The sequence below is a fragment of the Haemorhous mexicanus genome, chromosome 13 (genome assembly GCF_027477595.1).
Source record: "Haemorhous mexicanus isolate bHaeMex1 chromosome 13, bHaeMex1.pri, whole genome shotgun sequence".
Classification (NCBI taxonomy): domain Eukaryota; kingdom Metazoa; phylum Chordata; class Aves; order Passeriformes; family Fringillidae; genus Haemorhous; species Haemorhous mexicanus.
The window spans coordinates 9,859,929-9,873,029 of NC_082353.1; the positions used below are offsets into that span (position 1 = coordinate 9,859,929).

General features: G+C 35.4%; 1 protein-coding gene across 2 annotated transcripts in view; it reads right to left on the reverse strand.

Annotated features, from left to right (window-relative positions):
- UNC13C (unc-13 homolog C) overlaps positions 1 to 13,101 on the reverse strand; it is a 167,306-nt gene that overhangs the window by 115,978 nt on the left and 38,227 nt on the right. The window contains exon 1 of one of the 2 annotated variants that reach the window (XM_059858312.1): positions 6,657 to 9,757. The exons of the other annotated variant lie outside the window; for it this stretch is intronic. Coding sequence (XP_059714295.1) covers positions 6,657 to 9,627 — 2,971 coding nt within the window. The 5' untranslated portion in view covers positions 9,628 to 9,757. Of the gene's footprint in view, positions 1 to 6,656; positions 9,758 to 13,101 lie in introns of those variants that run through there. 2 annotated transcript variants of the gene reach the window in all.

Consider the following 13,101-nt stretch of genomic DNA (forward strand, 5'->3'; position numbering starts at 1 on the left):
TTATGAATTCACATTTTCCAAGTCATTACATTTTTTAAATGCATGTCTAGATATTTTTTTCAGCCTGATGCTTTAACAAGATTTATCTCAAAGCTGCATTCAAAAATTATGCAGTGTTATTTCCACTTCTAAAACACAACAATCTAAAGAAAATGCTTCAATATTTTGGAAATAAAAAGTATTTTTCATTTTTGATGATACAATATTGCGTTATTTCCCAACAAAACCAGTATAAAAACCCCTTGGAACTGACATTCATGGTCAGCTTTCCTCTTAGCTCTAGCAGCTTTAAATCTGTTTAAGCTCAAAAAGAGCAAATGAACTGCAGGAATATTTATCAATCAACAGGAATTCCAAAGTCAGTTAAAACAGTGTTAAATGGCCTCCTGCTTTCATAAGGAGGAGAGTAGCAGAGACTTTCTTTGTTTACGGAGGACACAAGCAGTTTTAACAAATCACTTTTCTTAAAAACAGAAGTCATTCTCTAACAGAAGAGGTTTAGCATGCTCTGTTTTGTTGGGTTTTTTTTTGGTTTGTCTACTTGTTTTTGTTAAACAGCCAAAATACAGATATCTGCCAAAACTTACCAATTAAGGATGTCGGGGGAGGGGGGGGGTGGTTTGTTGTGGGTTTTTTTGGTTTGTTGTTGTTTGGTTGTGTTTTTGGTTTTGTTTGAGGTGTTGTCTGGGTTTGTTTGCCTTGTTGGTTTATTTGTTGTTTATGGTTAAAAAGTAAGTGTAGCTGTGCTAGGAAAAGGCATCTAGTAAGAGTAGAATTTTTTGAATCTGAGACTGTTACACAAACGCTGTGACATACATTTCCCTGATGTAATGCCCACTGATTTAGCAGGAGTTACTATGCTAAATTAAACTGTTGCTCTTCAATTTATTTGGTTACTATCATGTTTACAAAGAGACCCAGTATTATAATCTAAGATTTCCTGATAAGAACAAATGCTGTAACCACAGAATTAAAACACAATAAGCCAGAAGAACACTATTATGTTTCCTGGAAGATATATTAAACAGGTTTTTAAATCCTTTCACTCACTTAACTAGTGGGGAAAAATACAGACTGAGTGTGTAGCAAGCAACTGATACAGAGCATCCTTTCATGAAGCCCCAACTTTAGAGTAGCTGGTGAATGTAACTACTTGCTTTTCCTCACAGACAAAAAGATGGATGTATCATCTTCATGACTAACTTATTAGATTTACTGCCATAATTTTTCAAAAGCAACCTTTCTACAAATCTATTAATCTCAAGCTGGACAGACTGCCATTTTCTGTTCTAAGTCTCTGATATCTCTTTTCTCCATCAAAGGACAGTAAAGAAATAGGAAGGGAAGAGTATAAAGACTTATGCCTGACTCCAGTGAAACCAGTAACAAGAAAATAATGCGTTCACTCTCCTGTGCACGAAACAAGCACACGAAGCTGAGTCAAATCAATACACCTTGGTTCATCAGCACCATCCTGACTGAATTCATGGAGTGGATAATAATTCTTTAGAACACTTTTTTATCTCCAGTAATATTGGTGGAGGATATTCAGAGTGCGCACACACACACGTGAAAAAGGAATTGTGGCTAACCAGTTTGGGTACACAAATATAGTATTTATCAGTTTCTACCCATATCATCTAAAAATGTATTTTGTGTCCTCTCGTCCTGTACAACTTCTTATTGCACCACCTCCCTATCCACCCCAAAAAAAAAAAAGAGTTAAAAGACATCCATCATTTGCTTACCTGACAAAAAGACAGACACAAACATGGTGTTGAGAAAGAAAACCAAGACAGTTGAAAAAACCAGATTATTAAATTTCTGTGGTTCATTATCATTCCCAATACAGCACTAAAATAGATTCCTTAACTTGCAGTTATCTTGTTTCCTCAGTACCACCCATGTAATAATATGTATAGCAAGAGTTTGTTCCCCAGCCTGCTTAACAATACATCTGTTCTATCGTGACCATCTTCTGATGTAAACAGAGAAGGGAAGTTACACAGATGAAAACTCTCTGGAATCTGCCTTTTTGCATTATTTACACATGAAGAGAAGAGCAATAGATAATTTGCCTTCTGTTGAAAAGTATTCTGTCCCCAAATCCATCTCTTCATAGATGATACATCAGGTGAACATATATTCATTTTCCTTAAACACTGCAGATGATCTATATCAGCCACACAGAACACACAATTAGTCCTCATATTAATGAAGTAATTTATCACTCTTATGAAAAAAAAAAGAAACAAACCATAAATAAATGAGATGTGGGAAATCAAATAAAACCTTGTATCACTAAATACTGGGGCTCCAATGTTTTGGAGCAGAACAAAAAATCTTGGGCCTTGGTACTGCTGCTACATTTTATTGACTCTGAGTGTTTCTGTCTGGACTATTCTTTCCCAATGATGCAAAGACTAAATGCATTTCTTCAGTCACATTTTTTCCCCCCATCAGATTGTGCCTGAGATTAGAAAGATGCAAAATGCCATTAGGCTGAGTGCAGGAAAAGCTTCTCAAAGAGATCACATAAAAAACTGTTTAATTCATTACTTTGAACAAGGTGAGGCTAAACTTCCAGACAACTTAGAGTGCGACTACAACTCAGCTTCAAGCCTTTTTGGGGGATTCTGGGGAATCTGGATTTACATTAACATACACTTCCAACAGTATAAAGTATCAACTGAAAGCTGCATTAGCTCAAGCCAGCTTAGACTGAATTTTAATTTATTTTATAAAATTTATATTTAATTGTTAACAACAAAATACATGAAGAAATAAGATGTAATGAGAACAGAATGCTCTTAGCTTTCAAAGAATTCCCAAAACATGAAAAACTGTAACTTTCATTGAAACAAAAGCGGACTGATTAAAAAGGACAAAAGATGACTTAACAGCAATCTCTTTTATACTATCTTATGAACAAGACTGACTGGCATTAGCTTAGTACTGGTCAATGAAACAATGGGCATCTCAGTTTGGCATAATACAAGCAAATACACATGTTCTACCTTTATTAATTGCTTCAGTATTTTAAAAACTAAACTAAATTTCTGCCATCTGTCTAGGACATCCTTCCCCAATCTGCACCAGCAGTCTGAAAAGGAACTTCATTTTTACAGAAAGCTAGAAAATAATAAGTGAGGATTAGAACAATGAATAAAAGTGTTAGTCATTCTCAATACAGTGTACAAAGAAACAAACAACTGGACAGCATTTCTTAGATTTTTTCAAGCCATCAATCCCTCCATTAATATACATGCATCCAAGCAATGTCTCTATATCCTTACAGAACTTTAGATCTGAGGATCACACATGTACTGCTCATGTCTCCTCTCATTTGTATTACCTAGTCATTCCAGTATGCCTCCGAAAACATTCTTTAATAAATAACACATAAGCAATCAGCCCAGAGTGTATTTTTGCTCCAGCTAGTGACAGAGAATAGGACTATCTTATGGGGTTCTTGTACACTAACAAATTATTTATGTACCAAAGATTTATTGACCTTACCTTATGCGTTACTAGAATGAAAATAATATCATTGTAAAACCTTCTTTTGTATTAAATTGGATAACTAAAACTACTATATTATACAGTTCTATCTCTGCTTGGCCAGATTGTTGTCTAACAACACTTGCTTACATGGAGGGATGAAACAATTCATTGAAGAATAGGTTGTGTTTGGTTATATAATGAAGATTAATTCAAAGAAATTTTTCTCTTTCTAGTGCTTTTCCATCTAAAAGTAAGAAATCTGAAGTTGATTGTGAATCAGTTACAGGGGTAAGAGAGTAATAAAACCCAATAAACATTCATAAAAGTAATCTAAACCCTAGTACAGCTATTAGTCACTTTTAAAAAAAGTTATTATTGCTCCTGCAAATATTAAAATGAAGATTGAATACCTCAAACAACTATTTGCTTAAATGACAAACTAAGTACTCTCTGGACATGCCTAATTACACACATAAAGAAAACAAGGCAGGTTGTCAAAAATGAGAAGTTACAAAATATGTTTTGGGAGTTTTGAAGAACTCCTTTAAGAACTGATTTATAAAATGTTTTTTTCCTAGACGATGCCATTCAAGCAATAAACAGAAATTGAAGGTGTTTTGTCTTAGCAGCCAAACTGACATTAAGAAGATATCCCTCTTCAAAGCCTGCATACAAAGCATTCAAAAATGCTTTTCTATATCACCGAACAGCTGAGGCTGGGAGGGAACTCTGGAGGCCTTGTCTAAGAACCCTGCTCAAATCAGGCAACCCAGAGCAGGCTGTCCAGGACCATGTCCAGATGGATTTTGATTATCTCCAAGGACAGACATCCCACCAGTGGATTTCATTATCTGTGAATAGACTGACTGTAATATCCATTATCCAGCTAACTGAGAGTAAGCTGAAAGTAAAATAAAGATTTTTGCTCCAACAATACTACCTGTTACTCAGCAGAAATAGTTTTCAGGTGATATACTCTTTGAGTAGACTACTCCAGCTAGAAAATGTATTTTGCAAGTTTTAAATTCTGAAGAACTTACATGTTCTGTGGACAGACATAAAGGTAAGAATACCATATGCATCCATTAGATATAAAAACATGAAAGATGATAGGTATTGCTAATAGGTATTACTAGGTGTGCTACAGGACCTGAAGACCCATTTATAACAAACCAGTTGGTGGCTTCTGCAACAGAATTCCTGACTGAAACATGTATCCTCTTCCTTGTTGGCATGGGACACACAGTGCAAAGAGGAATCAGAGCGGCTGCTCAAGAGTGAATGCACATTGTTTTCAGAATAATCTGAGAAATAATGTGTTGTAGCAGCTCATTTGTAAATACCCCTTAACCTCCTGATGTATTCCCCTTCTCCTTTATTTCCCTCCTCTTTTATAATATTCTATATTATTTTATTTTTGGAAATATAAGTCGAGGTCCTAGTATGACATCTAGTAACCACACAGACCCTCTGCCCCATAGACTACACCCAATATCACATTTTCATAAACTGGTCTTGGAGGCAAATGGGTTCTCTGTAAATATGAGAAATGTTTCAGTTATTCAGTAGAAAAAATGTCAATAGATTAAGCGACTGAAAGAAGTCTTTCACCTACTGGGTTAAAAGAGAAACATACATTTAATTCCTAGAAAGGATTGCATGGGATGTATCAAAGTTAGTTCTCATTTTCTAGCAACTATTATCTACCAATATACACAAACACACAGACTTTAAATAGTAGAAGCAATTTGGGTGTCAAAATTTGGGGTCTTCCTTGTGTGGTTTCTGTAATTAAGTCCTGAGACCATTATATTCCTATTGTACAATGACTAGGTAGAATGAATGTTGTTCCTTTCTCCCATGCCTCACAAAATGAGGAAAAAGTAATGAAAATCCTAGTTATTGATAGCTCTTCATTCATATCACACCACTTAGTATCTAACATAGTACTGTAGAAAAACAGCTGCAACAAAAACAATTGAGTATCATTATTTAAATGTAAAATAGACTTTCAAGCAAACTCTACTACTATCAAAATTTAAATGCATTTGTAATTGACTTTCAAGATGACTATAGATTTATTGTAAAAATAGTTCATGTACAAAAAGAAACACCATAGTAGCTCAAGCTCATTACTACTGAATACAATCTTTGGCTAAAGGCACAGTTTCTCATCTTTAAAATGAATGTATCAGATGATTATTTTTCCCAGGCAGATAAAGGAAAGATTCAGTCAAGGTGACAATTACCATCTGGCTAGCTACAGTCATTATGATGCTCCCAATTAAATGCACATGCAATATTATACTGAATGTCATTAGAGTTACATTTAATGTTTACATTGAATATCACCATATTTGCATATTACTAGTATATTACTTTGTCTATTACTAGTAATTACTTTGTATATTATTAAAGATATATAGATGACTCTCTGCTTTGAAGTCTGATAATACAAAAGTTAAAAATCATGAAAAAATCAATGTGAAACTCTCCTGTGAATTTAGTTCCTTCCTAAAGGAACTTCTTCATATATGGATGCTACCATTTACACTCTTATCTTTCACACTCTTCTCACCCCATTTTCGGGACTGACTACTCTGAGAGCTTGTTGGAAGCACAAACAAGGACAGAATCAAAGTAAGAACAGACACAGAATCAGTTTAGACTTTCACCCTTGTAAGTATGTAACAAGTTATGGGTTGCATAGGGGGTAGTGAACACTGCCCATCAGGATGAATACAGAACCAACCATGCCTTGAAAACTATTGAAGAAAGCAAGAGTGTAGTATCTGAACACTCTGTATTACTCCTATAAATGCATTTATAAAACTATGAGGAAACCAAGAACAGTGTCCTATTTAGATCATTCTGAGACTTAAACCTTAAATGAAATTTAATTTTAAAGTTACTGAAATTCAAAGAAATATAGTTACTTACAAGCATGTCTGACTAAATATATTCAGAAAGACGTGGGAAATTTAATAGTTTGATTTCTATGGAACTATTTCACCCTCTAAACAAAACCAGACATAAGTGGATTTTTTTCTGCTGAATTCAATGGGAGCAAGAAAAGGTAGCATACAAAAATCAACGTCCAATTCTAATGAGAACAATGTTTTACTTAAAAGACAGTATTAAAACACTGTTACCTCCAGCAAGGATCTTCTCCTCCAAATCATTCATTTGTTTCTTGTATGCTTTTAAAGCAGCTTCTTTAAATGATGGTCGTATTCTTTTTTTCTTTGGAATTTCAGTAACTTCAGTAATCATCTCTGGGACATTCTGATTTTCATCCTCCCTTATTTCTACTTCAGGAGCCATGTCACTTTCAACTTCCAGTATCTCTTCACTGATCACACTGTCAAGCTGTGTGTCATATTGTTCCTCTGGTAGCATTGCATATGGAGTTTCATACAAAGACTGGTCCAGCTCATACTCTTGGACCTGCTCGCTAGTTTCACTACTATTAGTTCTATTTTCTAGTTTAGCAAGGACTTGTTCCATTACTTCTACATAGTCCGTTTCATTCTCACCAGACGGTTCAATCAATTCTTCCTCATACTCTGCTTTGTAGCAATAAGGCTCAGCATAAACATCAGAATCAAGTGTGGTACTTGATTCATTTGCAGTCGACTGAGATAGTGTTCTAAACCTTCCCATAAAAGATGATCCACTGTCTTCATACCCACTTAAACTTTGTGTACTTTTATTCCAGACCACTTCTAAAGCTGACTTAGCACGCTGAAGTGTAGATCCAAATTTAGGAAAGCTGAAAGTCTTATCAGAAAGATCTATGCTTAATCGGCTGTGCCATGATTTAGGGGCAGTTTCCTCTGAGTCGTCACTTGGTAGTTCACTTTGACTTCGGTACATCATAGGAAATTTGTTTTGATTCTGATAAGAGGAGATAGAATTTGTTTCCTGATAATCATCGTATTGACCAGTCCACTGACTTTGTGTTTCACTGTCAAGGCCTGGACAAGATGGAGAAGTACCATCTAGAGTGAAATCATAGCTTTCAGTATCATACTGGAGGTCAGAACTTTGGCCCTTTCCAAAATCTGTCTGTTGGTCTGAAGGGCTGCTCATATCATACACAAAAACCTCCTGTGTGGATGAGTCTAGGCCCAAATCTGCCCCTTGTTCCAACTGATTCCAGTTTTTCCATGGGGAAAGATCATCCTGTAAAGAAAGCTGACTATCATCATAATGGTTTATGTCTCCAGACACACAGATTATTCCATTGCTTACTCCACTATCAACAGTTTCTATGTTCCCTGTTTCATTTTGCTCTGGATACTGCTGCATGTCTTGAGCAAAGGTCTGTTCCTGGGAACTGCCATACCAGTTTAGAGAATCATCTTGCCTTCGCTGCCAAAGTTCTCGATCAGAGGAAGACAACAATGAACTGCCATTTGTTCTGCTAAAATACTGATTTTCTGAAAAATCCTCAGAGTAAGACTGACACAATTTTGAGAAATCTGATTCTGAACGGCTGAGCTTTGGTGTTGCAAAGTCATTCTGCAAATGCCATAAAGGAGTCACATCTGAATAATAGGCCTTTGATTGTTTTTCCATAGTGTCAAATTCTGGTGACTGATTGTCATAACTTCTGTGTGAAAAGGTGCTATTGTCAGCAGTTCTGTCAAGGTCTTTAGTGTCTGGGGACTCAGTAGTCCCCTTTGTAGTGCTTGCTTTTATCTGAAGTGCTGATTTAGATATTTTTGCATAACTGTTCTTATTTATATCTGATTCCAAGTCTTTATCACTGTCAGGTGACTCCCAGTCATGCATTTTAGATTTTGTCTCCATGGTTAAATGTTTCATATCCATGCTTTCATATGTCTGAGAGGAAGGAAGTCCTCTTTCTTTCTTATCTTTAATTTCATGGGAAAATATATCTGTAGAAATTCCAATGCCAGTTCCCTTAAGTTTGTAAGACTTTTTTAAAATCAAATCTCTCTGTTGTGATGACTCGAAGTAAACAAGAATTGGTCTTGGCTTTGCATTTGGACAGTCTCTTTGCTGCCCAAGCCTTTGGGCAAACTCAATTTTAATGGTGCTTTGTGCCTCTGAGAATCCCATTTTTTCCATTAATATTTTGTAAACTATGCTTTCAGCTTTTTCAAGCCGCTCTTCAGGCACATTTAGAAACCTAAGACTTGCTTTGTTTCCTGGGTGGCCTATCTGCTTAATGTAGTCATGTATGTCCCGAGTTTCTCTTCTGGACTGTACAAATCCAGTTCGCAATTGTTCAATTTCATTTTGCACAACTTCTACACTACTAGAAATTTCATCAATTGATTGTTTCAGAGCATTAACATGCCCTCTTAATTCAGAGAGTTCTGTTTCAATTTGACTTATTCCCTGAAGCTCTTTAAAGATCATTTCCATAACATCGTGGGTTTGGCTAATACAACCTGTTGAACTAAAGCCAGGTTCAAGAGTGTTTGATTTCTGGTGACGGCCAGTTCTGTCCAGAGATTTACTTCTTAACCCCCATGTTTTCCTCCACGAACTTAGCTCTGAATCTGATGAGACACATTCTTGGCTCTTCTTCCATTTCCTTAGTTTTCGTAAGGCTCCCAGCTTCAGTGTGTGTAAAGTGCGCTCTCCATCTGAACTTCCATCAGAGGCTGCGAGGCTGCTCAAGCTTTTCCTGTTGCGTCGCACAGGCATTGTGTGGGATAAGTATTCGCTTTTCTTGCTACTGGTTTTTACTTCACTTAACGACTCAGAACAAGAGCTATCATTTGAAGACAGGTCTTGAACTATATCTTCATTATTAGTGTTTGCTACAAAAGTATGCCTTTGCAGTCCATTGGCAATAGCAACTCTGTAACTGAATGTTGGAGAAAGTGAAAATTCTCTATTGCTTTCCTCTTCCTCAGTAGATAAGTTGCGAGCAGATGGGCACTTGGCAATCTTTTTAACAGTGCTTTTTAAAGTATTGGAAAATTTTGGATTTTTTGTTTGTCCAATCTGACTTAAGTCTTGTTCCTTTTTGCTCTGACAACTCTCTTTCCTTTTTGTACTATTTCCCGATTTCTTTGTAAACATTCCTTTGCAAATCTTATATATATAAGATGAGATCAGGCTCTTGAAGAGAGCAGAAACCATGGAGTGCAATTTATGTTAAGCTGTTTCCATAAAACACAATTTTTGATCCAGAGAAGTATTTGTATCTCCAAGAGGATCATTGGCAAATGTTTCAATGGAGACTATAGCCATAAAAACTACTGATGCTGTGGAATAATGTGATAGAAAAATTAAAAAAAAAAATCACACATCTGCTTGTTCGAAACAAAATCCTGAAGAGGTTTTGTATGTCTTGCAAATTCTCACTGTGTTACACATGGCTTCTTGAAGTGTCTAAAAAGGAGGGAATGACATTACAATATCTGTCAAGCAAACTTGTAATTCAATAATACTGATGATGTTTTAACTAGGTTACAATGAAAACACAGACAATTCCCCGTAATTGTCTGAATAGATTTTTTCATGAATAATTGAAGCCGAAAACAGTTTTAGGCAATATTGTTAACAACAATTAACAAGCTATACTTATATCCAGGTTTCTTCATCCAGTTTAATTCTCTGACTTTAACACAGATGTTAATTTTTAAATGCTCTCTGCTTTCTTTCAGAGTACTGACATTTCAATTTAGATCCATATGATACACGGCAGTGATCAAAAAAAATGGACAGAGCAACAAATGGTTACTAGCTAATAAAACAGAAGTAGAAAGTTTTCTCTTGCTTCATCTTTTGGAACAAGGTAGGATTCAGGTACAAGTAAGTATTGTATATATGAAGTGCTGTTCTGTCTTGAGATTGAATTATGTACATGACTAAAATTTGTGAAATAGTTGCTTTGATACCAGACTTTAATATGCTATGATAAGCCAGGACTCAAAAGTGGGCTTGTCTTCTTGGTATCTCTTCTTTGAGAAGTAAAAATTAAATAAATTATAGAACATAACAGAAAGTAATGACAACTAATGGAAATTCTCATCCAGGTTATTAAATTGGATATTCTTCTGGTAACAGAAACCCACCCTGCCAAACCTGCACAAAGCACAGTTTACAAGTTGCAGGACATAAACACGCGCCATTACAACGAGAAAGCTATTTGATCTAAAAGAAGTCTAAAAAGTTTCCATGAGGTATCTGGAAGTTTCTATTCCATACAACAAAAGCTTGTATTCCATAGAAACATAGTCAATACATTTTAGACCTGTAAATGTATTCTTCTGTACAGCATACCATTCACTTCCCAATTTCAAAGCTGTGGGATAAAAAACAAGGCAAGCAGCCTTGAAAAATCCAATAAAGAAGAAGTGGCTGTTTTGGTATCTAAAGCAGCTAAAAATTCTTTGGCAGAATAAGAAGTCTATTTAGATAAAGGATATATAAAGGGTTAAAAATTGATCTGTGGTGTCTTAAGTGGAGTAGAGATTATGAACTGTCCTTGTCTGCAAACATCCTGGCACTCTATAAAACATCATGGTCCTCTGACATACCTCAAGAAATGGTCTTTGCATTGCACAATTTGTCTTCATTGACCTTACTATTACACTCTATATATTTATTAATTAGATACATACACATATGTAATGGTAACTAATAAACACTAACCCCTGATAAATACTGCAGCAGCAAAATGCACTGTGCTGCACAGAGCACAGGCAGAGCTGCTAAAAGCCTGGCTGGCTTCTGGAATCCTGGAATAGAGAATGTAAACAGACTCATTTCCTTTCCAGTTACAAGAAAACTGGCATGCAGTGTGAGACAAGGAATAGAAAACATTCTTCACTCTTCCCAAAGTGGCTATTTATTGTTTTTTTAAAAAGATGAAATATCTGTGGGACATGAATCACATTTTTAACACATATGCATCAGCATAATCCTTGCTAATTCTTCTTTTAGACTTATGCCTAAAGCATCAAGAGTGAATTAAGAGCAAGCAATATTTGGAAGCAAAAGAATGGTCAGTGAGACTGCATGCAATTTTCAATGAATGCAAACAACATCTCTCAGAATATTGAGAAGTTTTCAGTAGAGCCAAGGCTGCCTTATTTTCACATATTATTAGTAGAGAAAGGAACCATCTTGGGACACTTTTCAATGTCAAAGGCATGTTTCTGGATGTAGAAACACTTGTTAACCATTCAGCTCTTACACTGAATGCTTTTAACCATCTATTGAACAAGATTTGAAGCGTGATTGCCTACCTCCTTTGCTCACACAGCCACAGATTTTTAAGTGCCCTCTTCTATAAACTTCACTTAGATGACTTGGACATTCTTCAAACGACTTCAAGAATGTATAAACAAGCCAGAAAGCTTGTTTCCTGTCTCAGTCTAAAAAGCATCAAGAAATAATGAAGTTATCACTGGAATCTGGAACATTTCCATTTGCCTCCAATAAGGTTTAATGCTTCTCTGTAGAAGAATCTTGATTCCATAGCAATTGATATACATTTATATATATATATGTGTGTGTGTGTGTTTGTTTTATCCAGTGTCTAATCAATGCTTTTTATCAGAGATAACTGAAAGTATTACAGATAGCTGCACACTCAGAACTGAATTTATTTAAACCCAGTTTCTGACAATGCCATAGTGAATTAAAAGCTGTACTGTTACAAACACAGGGAGATCTGTTAAATGGAGCAGATTTATGTTCTCTCATGCGAGTTCTATTCCATCTCAGCTGTATTAGTCATATGATCTGTTAATCAGTTTACAGCCTACCATTGCTCTGTCAAAAACTCATTTTCTACAATAGCATGTCTACACATAGAATCAAGTTTGAGTCATTACAGGTCTCATCCATTTGTTTCTGTAAAGATTTGCATTTGTCCTTAACATTTTAAAGCAACATAAATTTAAAACTCCATAAGATAAGGAAGTCTCTCAAGAAGCACATAGAACTAAGGCATTTATTTGAATGAGCTGCAAGTTGCCATTTGGAGACTTTCTTGTTTTATCCAGGTCTCCTGATAAACCATTATGACCTAAATTTTTAAATTATCACTTTGCTTGTTTATTGAATGAAGAGAGTTTTTATGATGAAATTCAACATTATTGGGTTAGCTTAGGGATTCATGTTGAAATGTTACAGCAGTGAGGTACGGACTTTATGCTAGCTGGTAATAGAGCAGGAAACTGGAAAGTGTTATGGATTGTGAGACTAGAACTAAAATAAATTCTTAATGGGGTTCTTCTATAAAAAAGACGATAAACTGACACGTCCATCAACGTTTGACCCATAGCAAATCTGAAAATAGCTTTGTCAATCAACTTGATGGTGAACAGATAATGTAGACTGGTTTCAAGCATATTCAACTGGATTTGTTTATAACAAAGCATTGTGAAAATAAAAATGTCAGTTGGAAACATCATTTACAAAGGATCTTATTCGAAGTCTAAAACTAATGTGTCAGGTAAAAGGGAGGAGGAGTGGGCAGAGGTAAAAATGATATCTTTTAAAATAATGCAAACAGAGTATTTTAGTTATGTATCTGAACATCCGACCCCCATTTCAAAAAATTATTTTAACAAATCCAGACATTTATTTTTATAAAAAAAA